This window comes from Phyllostomus hastatus, unplaced genomic scaffold (assembly GCF_019186645.2).
Source record: "Phyllostomus hastatus isolate PE091 unplaced genomic scaffold, TTU_PhHast_1.1 phas_contig_150, whole genome shotgun sequence".
NCBI classification, from domain to species: domain Eukaryota; kingdom Metazoa; phylum Chordata; class Mammalia; order Chiroptera; family Phyllostomidae; genus Phyllostomus; species Phyllostomus hastatus.
The window spans coordinates 32,438,504-32,450,963 of NW_025333611.1; the positions used below are offsets into that span (position 1 = coordinate 32,438,504).

Consider the following 12,460-nt stretch of genomic DNA (forward strand, 5'->3'; position numbering starts at 1 on the left):
GGGGCCCATGCAGAACTCTGAGCTCTGCCGTGACCCACCGTGCCCACCGCCTGCACCTGGCATTCCTGGGGTTGTGGGCCCGGGTGGGTGGTGATCCCCAGGTGCAGACGAAGCAGCCTGGCTCTCAGGCAGAAGTGGGCAGGACCTGGGACTGCCATCTGCTCTGGCAGCAGCCTGGCAGCCCTCTTCCCTGTCCACTCCAGGCCCGGCCTGGCCCAGAGGCTGAGGAGGCAGGAGCAGCCCCTGGCTCAAATCTCTCTCCATTCAGCTCTTCCTGCTGCACGTAACTCAACATGAGAGCACTGCTGTTGGGGACACGCACTGCCCCCCTTAACATGGGAATGCTCCAGGAAGGGCCCCCGCGTCTGGCAGGACACACAACAGATAAAAACGGTATCAGAGCTTCTTTGGCCTTTGATTTCCAGGACTGTTAAAGGCATGTGATGCAAGAGAATATGAAGAAAACACATGGAAAAACTGCCGGCGCAGGCCCGGATCCCAGATTTGGTCTGGAAGTGCGTGCCTGGGGGGCTCTCTCCCCTCACCGCGGTGGCTGCCTTGCTTGAGATCCACACACAGGCTCACGGGGCAGGGACACTCGCGTTCTGGCCCTTCCTGTCCCAGCGCCAGCACTGAGCCACTGGGATGTCTAGTCTGCCTGTTCATGTGCAATTTACTCCCGGACCACCATGTCCCCGGCACACCTGGGTGTCTCTGGCACTACCTGGGTGTCCCCACTGCGCCAGACAGCTCTCTGAGGGCAGGTCTGAGGCCCACGGTCCAAACTCTGACTCCTTGCCTAACAGTACATACCTGGGACCCCGGGGAGGTCCCCATCTTGGCCCAGTAACCGAATGATGGAGGGTAAGGGTGAGAGCCATGGCCCCGGGCCCCACACACATGCCCCCAAACCACGCCCACAGACACGCCCTCCTCGGGAGCCAGCCCCTCAAGAGCGCGCACCCTGAGGTGGCGGCATCCGGAGGGGAAGGCGCCTACCTCGACACAGATCCTGTTCAATAAGTTTCATCTGCAGGTGGAATATCTGCTCCTGGAGTTTGCAGATGGTGTGTTTCGTTCTCTCGCGCCTTGTCACCATGTAGCACAGATTTCTAACCTGGGGAAACACAAAAGAGATTGCCCGCCTTACTCGAGGCTGACCACCCCTGCCTAGCCTGCCCGGACATCCGGGAATCCGTTCCCAGACCCGGAGTGTCTGGGACACGCTTCTCTGATCCAAACCAGGGGGCCAAGCCCAGCCCGACCCTGCGCCTCAGCTGAGCCGGAGTGAGCAGAGCGCGCCAGGTGAGCTTAGGCTGGGGGCCCCGCCTTCCTCCTGGCTGGGTCAGCCCTGCTGCTGCCCTCCCCTAGGGATCTTGTGAGGTCACCAAGTCTATCCCTCTGCCCTCCGTCCAAGGCCTCCTTCCCATCAGAGAAACTCTACAGCCACAGGGTGAAATCCACCTCCTATCCTGAGACACCGAAGGCCACACGCATGGAAGAGAGAGACTGCCAGGACAATAGCTTCGAGCAGACAGGCTACCTGGGGCTACCTCCTGCTCTGGGACCTGAGCCAGCCCACCCCTGCGCCCTCAGGGCCCCTGGGCCCCCAGGGCCACGTTCTCTCAGCCAGAGACAGAACTCCTCACAGGGAAGGGCAGGGGCTCTGACTCGGGGACACCAGCTGGGAAGCGTCTCTGAGGCCTGGGAGAGAGACATGCCCCGCAGCTGGCCTGGGAGCACCTGTGTGTGTGGCACCTCTGCCCAGGATGCCCACCCCCACCGGCCGCCCCCTGGGCCAAGACCAGGCCCCTCCCTGGAAATGCTTCCTGGTTCTGGTGTCATCTTTGGTTTAGGTCAGAACCTCCAGCAGCAGGGACAGCTGAATAGAAGCTGCTGAACTGGACCCCTGGGTGCCACCTTGGTCCTTCTAGCCGAAACTAGTTCCCTGTCTCCAGATGGGTTCCATCTTCAAGGGTGAGCTCAGGCTTCCTGTCTGTGAGCTGCCTGGGAGTGGCCTCCAGCTTTAGAGCCCCAGCCTGTTGTCACAGCCCCACTTCTCCTGGCCCAGGGGGAGGGGAGAGGGGGACTGTGATTAGAACTCTCCGAAGGTGCATCCTCATCTCCTTCCTGGGCCTGGTTGTGAAGGAGAGCCCAGAATGCCTGCTCCAGGCCTGGCCTTGCAGGATGGACTCTCAGTGGCTCTCACGCTGGCATGTGACCAGCAGGCCACCAGAGGGGCCAGCACCTCCCCCAGGAGGCAGCCCTGGCCTGGCCTGGGAGCCCTGCTCTGGCACACTGGGGGCTCTGCGAATTCCTATGTGGGGCCCCGGGCTCGGCTGTGAGTAGCGCCATCCGGGGCCCTTTCCCCTCAGGACCTGACGCCCAGCTGGGCAGAGAGATGCTGACCACGTCCTGGCAGGACCAGAACCGGACCTGGGGGATGAAGAAGGCTTCCTGAGGAAGGGGGCCGCCAGGCTGAGAGGGAGTTGGTCACAGAGAGGGGACAGGCCAGGCAGGGGCGAGGCCGTGTGCGGCCTTGCGGCCAGAGTGTCAGGCTCAGCCAGGCTCTTTCTGTGCAGACTCCTGATGGGGGTGTCTGAGTGCTGAGCGCCCCGAATCACCCCTCATGACGCAGCTCCTCCTCCTCCTCCACCCCCACGGCCGATCCCCCAGCATGCCCGCCAGACCTTCCCGGGAATGTGAGTCCTAACCATCCGCCCCGCACCTCTCAGTCACCCCCATCATCTTCAGCTGGACAGCCAGCCATTTGGACGGACCCCTTGCTGCCCCAGGGCAATCTTCCTGACATGCAAATGTAAGTCCTCCACCGCTGCCAGCCTCCGTACCGGGCTGAAGAGCGGGACTGCCGACGTGCATGTCCGTCCCTCTGGAGCCTCAGAGGTGATCGGTTAAGATAGGGTCACACTGGTGTGAGTGAGCCCCAAATCCAGCGACTCGCATCCTTAAGAACGGCCCCGTGACGACATACAGGGAGGATGCTGCGTGACCACAGGCAGAGCCAGAGTCACGGGCCCACTGGCCAAGGGCTGCCCGGGTGAAGCTGGGAGAGGCAGGGTGGACCCTCCCTCAGCCCCCAGAAGGAATCAACCTGGGCGACTTCGGCCTCCAGAACCGCGAGGAAGCCAGTCCCTGTGTTTAAAGCCACTGCGTTTGCAGCACTTCTTTTTTTTTTTTTTAATATTTTATTTATTTATTTTTAGAGAGGGAAGGGAGGGAGATAGAGAGAGAGAGAGAGAGGAACATCAATGTGTGGTTGCTGGGGGTTTTGGCCTGCAACCCAGGCATGTACCCTGGCTGGGAATCGAACCTGGGACACTTTGGTTCCCAGCCCGCGCTCAATCCACTGAGCTACGCCAGCCAGGGGCTGCAGCACTTCTTTACGGCAGCCCCAGGAAACAAAGACGGCGTCCTACCTGTCGCAGTGAAAACACAAAACACAAAACGCAGCCACAGCCCGAAGCCTTGTTCCATCAACCTGGCCCACTGTCATCTCCCAGCCCATCCCAGCAGCCTCCAGGACAGCACTGCCCTGTCGCCTTCCCTCTGCGCCCAGCCCACTTCTGCCTGGGAGCCTGGGTGTGTCTCCAACTCCTGGCCTGAGATGCTCTTCACCCCTCCCTTCCCAGGGCTGGCCCCCGTCCCTCGGGTCCTGGCCCGAGCACCCCACCCCCCCGCAGGCCGTTGCTGTCTCCCACAGCAGCTGCCCTGTGTCCCCTCCCTGAGCCCTGGTCCGTGTCCTTCTCAGCAGCCACGGGGCCCGGTGTGCACAGGGTCCATGGGGGTGAAGAGAAGTAGGTGGGTTTGTGGCTACTTTGGAGGCTCTCAGAACAAATCAGCCAAGATGTCTAACTGAAAAACGAATCAATTGAGGTCCAGCCTGTATTTTTATTCATCTTCTCTTGCACCGTTCCCTGAAGTCCTGCAATACCAGATCACGCGTGGAGTGGCCCGAGCAAGCTCCTATTCCATCTCCTTGTTCTAAAAGCCCCTTTAACATATTGTGCTTGGATAGAGGATGTATCAGATGTTAAACTGGTAAGAACAGAAACTGCACTTGATCTTAGCCAAAAGGTTGAGAAGCCATAGGTTCCAGCTTTTAAAACTTTCCTAGAACGTGCCACTGAGGAGTTTCTCACCCTAAACTTAACCTCTAACTGTGAGAAGCCAAATGAGGTGAGGCCAGAGTGGCAAATTTCTCCCCAAAAGAACCAAGAATCATACTTAATTACTTCCTTTTAGAACCTGTGTGAAGCGGTTCCCTGGGTTCTGTCTTCCGTGTGAAACTGCAGAGGAAGGGTCCCTGAGGCATGCCCAGATGGTTGCTGGCATCCAGGCCCCCTGGGCGGCTGATTAAAAACACAGATTCCCAGGCCTGGGGGCCTAGCAAACTCTCTCCAATACACACACATCACCTGCGACTGTGGAGTCAGAGCTCCTGCCCCAGGCAGGGGCCTCCAGAGTCAGCTGCCCAGGCTCCTGAGTGAGACAGCTCACCGCAGCCCAGTAAGGGAGTATTAGAACTTCTACTGGTATGTCCTTTGATCCTACTAGGAATTCTGAATGTGTTTGTTTTATAATAAGCAGTGGCAATAGACATTAAAAATACAACACATTACAGATAAATGCTCCATTTTTTTTTTCCTGAGAAGGGCACCCTACACAACTGGGGATGCCTGGAGGTTGCTGCTCCAGAAGACGAGCGCGCTTCCTGCTGAGAAATCCCCAGCGAGGCCAGCCTTCGGTCGGGTCGGTCGGTGCCGCCCGGAGAGGCCGGCTGAGCTCGGCCCACACGCACTGACAGAGAGGGAGAGACAGCTGGGGTGTGTGGGGGTCTGGTCAGAGCGCCGACAGGAAACATTGCTCAGGAACAAGGCACGGCCAACAGCCACGGCCGAGAGGGCCAGGAGATGGGGACCGGGACACGGCCACTGGGCCCAGGGAGATGGAGGCTGTCCGCCCTGATGGAAAGTTCTGGAATGTGGTGGTGGCAGGAGCTTGGCCAGAGTCGGAGGCGAGGACGTGAGAGCAGTGAGGGATGACGGGAAGGACAGTAGGGGATGGGAATGCAGAAACCCACGACCAGAGGGAGACGGGGAGGGAGGGGTCGCGTCCAAAGATAGCAGAGGGTAAAAGAGATGGGACTGCGGGTGGAAGCGTGGAGACCAGGAGCAGAGGAAGACAGACTCCTGTGCTGCAGGGCGGGGGCTGGGATGGGACCCTCAGGGATCGGGGAGCCAGGAAAGCCAGGGAGTGGGCAGAGGGAGCTCCTAGCATGGAGCTGGAGGGTTCTGCTCTGAGGCACAGGATGGGAGCTGAGAGAGAGGGGGCCCTGGGTGAGGTGGGGGAGGCATGGAGAGAGGTGGGGGGTCATGGAGCCCAGAACCTTGCTGGCTTGGGTCCTGCCGAGGCTGGGGGCAGGCACCTAGGAAGGCCCCCCTCCTCACAGCTGTCAGACAGCTCCTGGTGGGCAGAGACTGGCTCCTCCTGGGGGAGGGTCTGCCAAGGGCCCTGGGCCAGCTAATGCCAGTGAAGAAAATGAGGAACATGATGGGCGGGGAGTCTGGGGGGCGACTGAGCAGGGAGACCAGGAGGCTGTGGCTAAGGATTTGGGGATCAGGGCACGTGGAGACTGGAGCTTGGCGGCAGGGTTTGAATGGGTGGGGGGCCCCTCGGGGTTTAGGAAAGTCCCAGAGACGGGAGAGGCAGGGAGTGAGGAGCCAGAGTGCCGGGGGCCAAGGCTGCGCAGGGCAAGTCCGCTTCGGTGGGAGGCCAAGCGGGACACAGTCCAGGCACTGTGGACGCAGCGAACCGGGCGTGACCGACTGAGGAGGAGGCAGATGCTGGTTGGGGGTTGTGGGGAGGGGAGCGGCAGGGTCTCCCTCTCGGGAGAGTTAAGGGAAGGGAGGCCTGAGGGGTCCCTGTTACAGCCCTCTCCTCCGCCGTGTTGCGGTGCGTGCTGAGGGCCGCCCCTGCCCTGTCGCCCCACTCAGGCCAGGCCAGGTTCTCGAATGAATTCCTGGTAACCAGATCCAGGGCTACAGGCAGGAAGCCCCACAGCGGCCTGAACTGCCTTCGCAGCTGGTTGCTAGGGGACACCAGCGCACTCCCTGGGCTGCCGGTCAGCGCTGCAATTTTTCTGACAGCTGTGAATAACTGCGGGAGCCGCAGTGGCCACGCCTTCCCAAGCTGCCTACCGGGGTGGAGGCCCTACAGCCACACGTTAGAAAGGCACATCTTCTCAGCGGACCACAAAATGGGATTCCCTGGTGGCTGCTGCTCAGCCCCAGCTCCTGTGTCTCTCAGCAAAACTCCTGCCTGGCCTGGGGGCAAATCCATCGGGCAGGATGCCCTGTGGTCCCAGGCACTGGGCCTGCCTTTCGATTCCCCGCGGAGCCCACCCTCTGGAGCGGGCCACCCTTCTACAAGCCAGGGCAGCAATGACAACCACCTCTAACAGCAGAGGGTGCTGTGCTAAGCTCTGTCCCCATCCTCACTGTGACCCCAAAGTTAGTCTGATCCTTGTTCCCATTCTACAGACAAGGAAAGTGAAACCGAGAGAAGCAGAAACTGAAAGTCAGAAGACACAGAGCTGGGAAGGACTGGACTGGTGCCCAGAGATAGGCCAGATACTCCTGGCTGTCAGCCCTGGGCCACGGTCGGGGCATGGAGCTCAGGCCACCGGCAGGGGCATAGTTCTGGGCTCTGTTCACTTACTCCAGTCGCCAGCACATGGTTGTGACAGGCCCTGAGGCTGGGCCTGGCAGGGCCGACCTGGCACGTGGCTGCGCACGCCCTCCCTGCGCTCCCAACTGGTGCCACCACTGAAGCCTCACAGACTTAAAGCCAGCCCTGCCCCCTCTTCCCGGAGAAGAGTGGGCTGGCTCACATCGGGCTCTGAAGGACTCTGTCCCCTGAAGAGAGGGGTCTCAGTGGCAGCTCTGGTTGCCCCAGAGCCAGCCTCAGCAGGCTCGCTGGCATCCTAGCCCTTGACAGCCTTGACCTTGGGTGCACCTGTACCAGCTAGCAAGGGGGTGAGAGGTTCAGGGACTGAGAGGAAGATGCTTTGCCCAGGATATGGACTGAATAGAGAATAAGGCAAGAACCCTCTTTCTGACAGACCCTCCCTGCCATTCAATCTAAACCCAACTCTTGGAACACACACAGCTGCCTGCCACTTCGCCTCCCTGAGCGCCAGGTTCCTCGCCCGCTCACTGAAGCTGTGAGTGTCCACCTCTCACCTCTTCTTATAGGGTGATGATCGAAAAGAATCAGTGCCCCCTGCCTCCCCCCTGCCCCCCTTCCCCCCACACACACAGCCTGGGCAGGGCCAGACACAAGGGCTGATGGGCAGGGACCTGGTCGGAGCTGACGGAAACGGCGGGAGTAAAAGCAGGGTGCTTGCACTGGAGACCTGGGGGTGGCCTGAGGACAACTCAGGCAGTCGCTCTGAAAGGTTTGTACCTGAGGGTCCTGCCAAAGAGACAGGAGGCTGGGCTGCCCAGGAAGTGATGACTGCAATGTAGGTGGCCTGGTCCTTGGTCCTTGCTGGAGCCAGGGACATTTGGTGCCACCCCCTGCATACTCTTCCTGGGTGACAGACGCCAAGGCCGACACAGTCGTCTCCCCCTGACCGGGTGGAAGGGCAGAGGAGTGGGGTGAAGGAAGTCGAGTGGGTCAGAGCCTCGCCCACGGCCCAGCACCAGCCAAGTTACTCTGCTCACTGTGCAGATTTGCCAGCTGAGCCTCGAGAACCGAAAAGCCACCGCTTTAGGTCACACATGCCCACGGGACGCTTCTACCCTGGGCTGTTTCCTAACATGGTCTGGGGAGAGGGAGCAGGTGTGCCTGCACTTCCGGAGGACACTGACAGATCCCACGGGCTCTGGCACCCGAGAACTGAATGTCCCCCAGAAGAGAGGCCAGACCAGCACCTGGGCTTCAGAGGATTGAACCAAGGACCCAGAACATCCTGTCTCCTCCTTGGGCTGCCCTCAACTCAGGGTGGTACTTTATCAGCCTGAGGTGGCAGGGGAGGGATGCCCAAAAAGCCAAGTTCGAGAGCACAGCCCACAGAAGGCAGGACCTCCTCACCTTTCTGGGGGCAGCAGGAGAGATTAGAAGTTTTGGAGGCCTCCTTGCTCCAGGAAAGCCACTCTTCCTGCTCCCCAGGCTCCACAGTTCACCCCTTCCTCACCTCATTCAGCCCCAAAGCTGCCACCTTGGACCAAGCCAACATCCCCTGTCTCTCAAGTCACAGCTAGGGGTTCTGGCCAACCTGCTGCCCTCTCCCCACGGGCCCTGTGACTCCTCTTCTGGGGTGTGTCTGGAAGTGGCAGACATGGCAGGACAGTCACAGGAAGTGGCAGTCACAGCAGTTTCTAGGCTGCTTTGGTCCACCCTCCCGGCCCCAGTTCTGGGAGCTTCTTCTCTACACAGGCTGCTGCAGGTCTCCAGCCCCCCTCGCCCCTCTACCCATATCACTTCCTCTGACCGGCGCCCCGGGGAGCCAGATTCACACCAGTCTTCCCTGCCCAGGCCCAGCACACGCATGTCGCACTGATTCAGCTCGGTGGTCATTCCCAGTCGCCCTCCACCTCTGACTTAAAGCAGCAGCTTGGGGACCAGGCAGGGCCCCCAGAGGCCCCCAGTGGGGCCGGAAACCACGAGGAGCTGGAAGCCTGGGCCCTGGCCCCAGCTCTGGTTATCTCTCGGCCTCACGACCCTGGCAAGGCCCCCATCCTTCACCCGGCCTTCGAAAGGGCTGGGTCTCAGACCTGAGAGCTGGATCCTTCCCTGCTCTGCAAAGTAGCAGTAACCTCTACCCTGTCTGAGACCTGGAGGCCCTCAGCCCCTGGCCCAGAGCTCACGAGAGTCCCAGTGAGCCACAGGGGCCCAAGCAGTGACGGCAGCGTGGAAGGCTTCCTGGGACGGCTGCCAGCGGGACAGGGGCCGATGGGAGTACTCACCCTCTCCAAGTCCTGCCGTAGGTGGGTGAAGAGCTTCAGGCGGCGGTAGAGGACGTCCTGCTCCTGCTGCGCCAGGTTGTCCACCTCGTCGGTCTTGGGGGTCAGCAGCGGCTGGTTGGCGTTGGCTTTCCTCTTCAGCTTCCAGTACTGATAGATGAAGTCGACCAGCGCCTCGGCCAAGTCCAGGCGCTCGGCCACCTCGGCCGGCTCCACCAGCTCGTAGAAGTCTTCCTCCAGCTGCTGTAGCCGCTGCTTGCGGAGGGTCACCTTCTCCAAGTCCTCAGCAGCTGGGCTGGGCTCCACTGGCTCGGATGTGGGCTCAACCCTTGGGCCCCCATCACTGTGCTCCTGGCAGAATGACTTGAACTTGACCTCATCATTGTCTGCTAATATAGTCCGCATTTCTAGGCCGTGGTCAAAGGCGCATGTGACATGAAATGCTGTGATACAGGAAGGCATGGAACACTGAGGGGACAGGAAGGGCAGTGTCAGGCGTGAAGCGAGCCCTGACGGGAGGTAAGAAGGTGGGCAACCCCCGGGGCCCCCCAGATACGATGGCATGGGCTCCTAACATCCTGCAGGGTATGGGGTGAGCTAGAGCAGGTAGGAAGAGGGCGCTGGAAAGGAAATAGGGTTCAGCACCTACTACTCTGGGGAGAAGCTGCATGCCTGCGTGGGCAAAATGACTTTGGAATCAGAGGTACTGGAAGAGGCTGGTGATAGGTCACTGCCACCTCTGCCCCGCAACAGTATCTCAAACGGGGAACTGCCCCCCTCCTGTGTCCTCTGGGAAGGGGGTGTGGGACTCGGACCTCTTCCTTCTCCCCTTGCCTGGGCAGCTAGGGCCAACTTGGGGCCCGCCTCTCCCTCCCAGCCTCAGATGGTGGCTGTGGGCAGCTGATAACTGAGTCAGCAACAACCCACCCAACTAGTAGTGACCGTTTTTGCTGCGCTCTGTGCTTACGAGCCATTCTGCCAGCCTTACAAACAGGCAGAGGCAGAGCTGGTGTTTGCAGTGACAATCACTCCCAGAGAGCCGGGGGAGAGAAAGGGTACCCCCACCTCCTGCCTCCGGACCAGGAGCAGCAGTATCACCTGGGAACTTGCTAGAAATGCAAATTCTTGGCTCCACCCCCGAGATGCCGAATCAGGCCCCTGGGCAACAACGATCACTCTAGGATGTGGGAGCCATTGCCGTGGCAGCCCTGCCCCATGTGGGTGGAGAGCCTGTGCCCGGGGTTCCCTGGGCCTGTGCCCTGTACTTAGAGGAACTGGGATGAAGGAATGCCCCCCAGGTGGCATTCTGACTCCAGTCCCAGTCCCAGGCATCTGGGGCCTACCAGTGGATTCATCCAAAGCACCACAAGGATGGGGTAGGGGTGAGGCACACAAAGAGGCAACACCTGGCTCCTGTCTGGGCTCCCGGGCAGCCTCGGGGTGAGGTGGCCACGCACCTGGATGCAGGTGCCTGTGCACTCCTTGCACAGGCTGCAGGACAGGGCCCAGCGGCTGGCGGGGATGTGCGAGATCTTGGTGATGGGCTCCATCTTCTCGGGGCAGCCGATGCTCACCTGGGCAGGGCACAGGGGGCTGCGTCAGGCCTCTTCTCCTCCAAATCCCCAAGTCCCCAAATGGAAGGCTGTCTGCTGAAATCAGGCGGGCGAGGGGCAGACAGGGCAGCAGGAGAGCCCCTGAATCCCGAGTCCTGCCAGTCTGTCCCAAGCTGACTGCTGGGTGACTGCGGGCTCACCTGTGACAAGCCTGCCATTATCTGTGATTGCATGGGACTGTGCACATCAGGTGTAACTGAGTGGGTGTGCTTATGGTTGTGTGGCCCTCGAGACAGATGTTTCCGAGTGTGTGTGGGTCCAGATGAGTACATGCCAGGTGCCCTCCCTTCTGTACCTGAGGCCTTTGTCAGTAGCTTCTTCAGAGTTCTATTCGTAACTTGTATTTACTTTATTAATTTTTCTGGGCATCAAAATAATGGCCTCAGGGTAGCATCTCTTCCTGGAGGCCACCAGGGGCTTTCCCGGCCAATGGGGACGAGCCTTTGTTTAGCCCCTCCTGTCCCTCCTATGGGCACAGAGGCCTACGTCCACATCTCCTGGGCACAGCCTGTGCCTCTCCACAGTGCATGCCTGGGATGGAAGAAGGGCTCCTGCAGTGGGGTCCTTGTTGGTCCTCTCTGTCCCTGCTGTGTCCAGCCCGGGGTACAGTCAGTGGGAGCCCCTGCCTTCCAGGTGCTGATCTAGGAGCAAGCAACAACTGCCGGGACAACCTCTATCATTACAGAAACCTGTAACACGGGTCTCAGCAAGGAACTTCAGGCTGGGAGCCCAGGGCCACCTGCTGACAGGCCCACCTGGCTTGCTTCCGGCCACAGGCAGCACTGGGCTGAGGCTTCATTCTGGGTCCTGGCACACAGCAGGGCTGGGCTGACGCTGCAGTGAGTCCGCATTTCCCATTTCAAACAAAACAGGTGTAACTGCCACCTCAGGGTGGCCCAGGGCCTCTGCCACCTCACTGTGGGCCCAGCCTACAACCCATGGTCCCTCCCCACCTAGCCCAGCCCCGGTAGCAGGCCCACCATCTGACTTTTAATTAGGCTTGCCACCCGATTTCCTGTCCGGTTAGCTCGCTGACTTTTATTTTAAAAGGGCAACCTGACTTTGGCTGGAGCCACTGCCTACACAGGGGTGGACCCACAACCTGTTTTTCCCCTGAGTCAGCTGGGGGACGTTCGTCTGGCTCTCGGACCTACCACTGGGTCTCCCAGGAGCCCACGACCCCATTTCCCCTTGGAGGCCACCACCTGAGTTCTGCCCAAGTCCGCAGCGAGGTTCCCCAGGGGCTGCTCCCCCAGGGTTTCCCAGACCAGACACCTACAGTCCCATCTCCTACAGGTGTCCCCCCCCACCCCAGTGCTCTGTTCCCTGAGCACTGAGTCCCACGCAGACCCACTTCCCCACGGCTGATGCCCAGAGCCACCCACCCCCACGCCTGCCCACCTCAGGAATCCACAGGGCACAGCTGACGTGCACCCACTTGGTCCCACTTCTGGTGGGCTTCAAGGCTCCTCCTCGCTTGGGGCAGAGCAGGCACTTTGGCTGGACACCCAGGGCACACGTCCGGCACAGCCAGCTGCCTGTGGGCACCTTGAGGATCCCGTAGCAGGCCTGGGAGGAGAGCAGGGCGGCCACCGTCAGAGGCGTTGCTCCATGTGCATCTGGTCAGCAGCCAGCAGTGGGGGCTGCCAGCCCAGCCGGGCCGGGAGCTGCCAGGAGGCCTCCTGAGGGGCTGGAACACAGGGCTCCTCCGAGCCCGCATCACAGACCTCTGTGAAAGGGCTCAGGTCTGCCCTCTGCCGGGAGGACACTCTAGCCAGAGGGTCCTGATTGGTGAGGGGCCTCAGAAGTGCCTCCAGCTGAGAACAGTTTTTGGTGTGTCTACTGCCTGAGGGCAAGGAG

General features: G+C 60.6%; 1 protein-coding gene and 1 non-coding gene across 6 annotated transcripts in view; both read right to left on the reverse strand.

The window, feature by feature from the left end:
* JADE2 (jade family PHD finger 2) overlaps positions 1-12,460 on the reverse strand; it is a 49,328-nt gene that overhangs the window by 7,442 nt on the left and 29,426 nt on the right. For all 5 annotated transcript variants that reach the window (XM_045819289.1, XM_045819307.1, XM_045819271.1 and 2 more), the window contains 4 exons: positions 12,002-12,169; positions 10,445-10,561; positions 8,991-9,455; positions 1,000-1,117 (listed from right to left, as the gene is read on the reverse strand). In XM_045819289.1, the coding sequence (XP_045675245.1) occupies positions 1,000-1,117; positions 8,991-9,455; positions 10,445-10,561; positions 12,002-12,169 (868 nt within the window). The remainder of the gene's footprint in view (positions 1-999; positions 1,118-8,990; positions 9,456-10,444; positions 10,562-12,001; positions 12,170-12,460) is intronic.
* LOC123813270 lies at positions 3,919-4,108 on the reverse strand. The gene has a single exon (XR_006784709.1). It is a non-coding gene; the product is annotated as a U2 spliceosomal RNA (small nuclear RNA).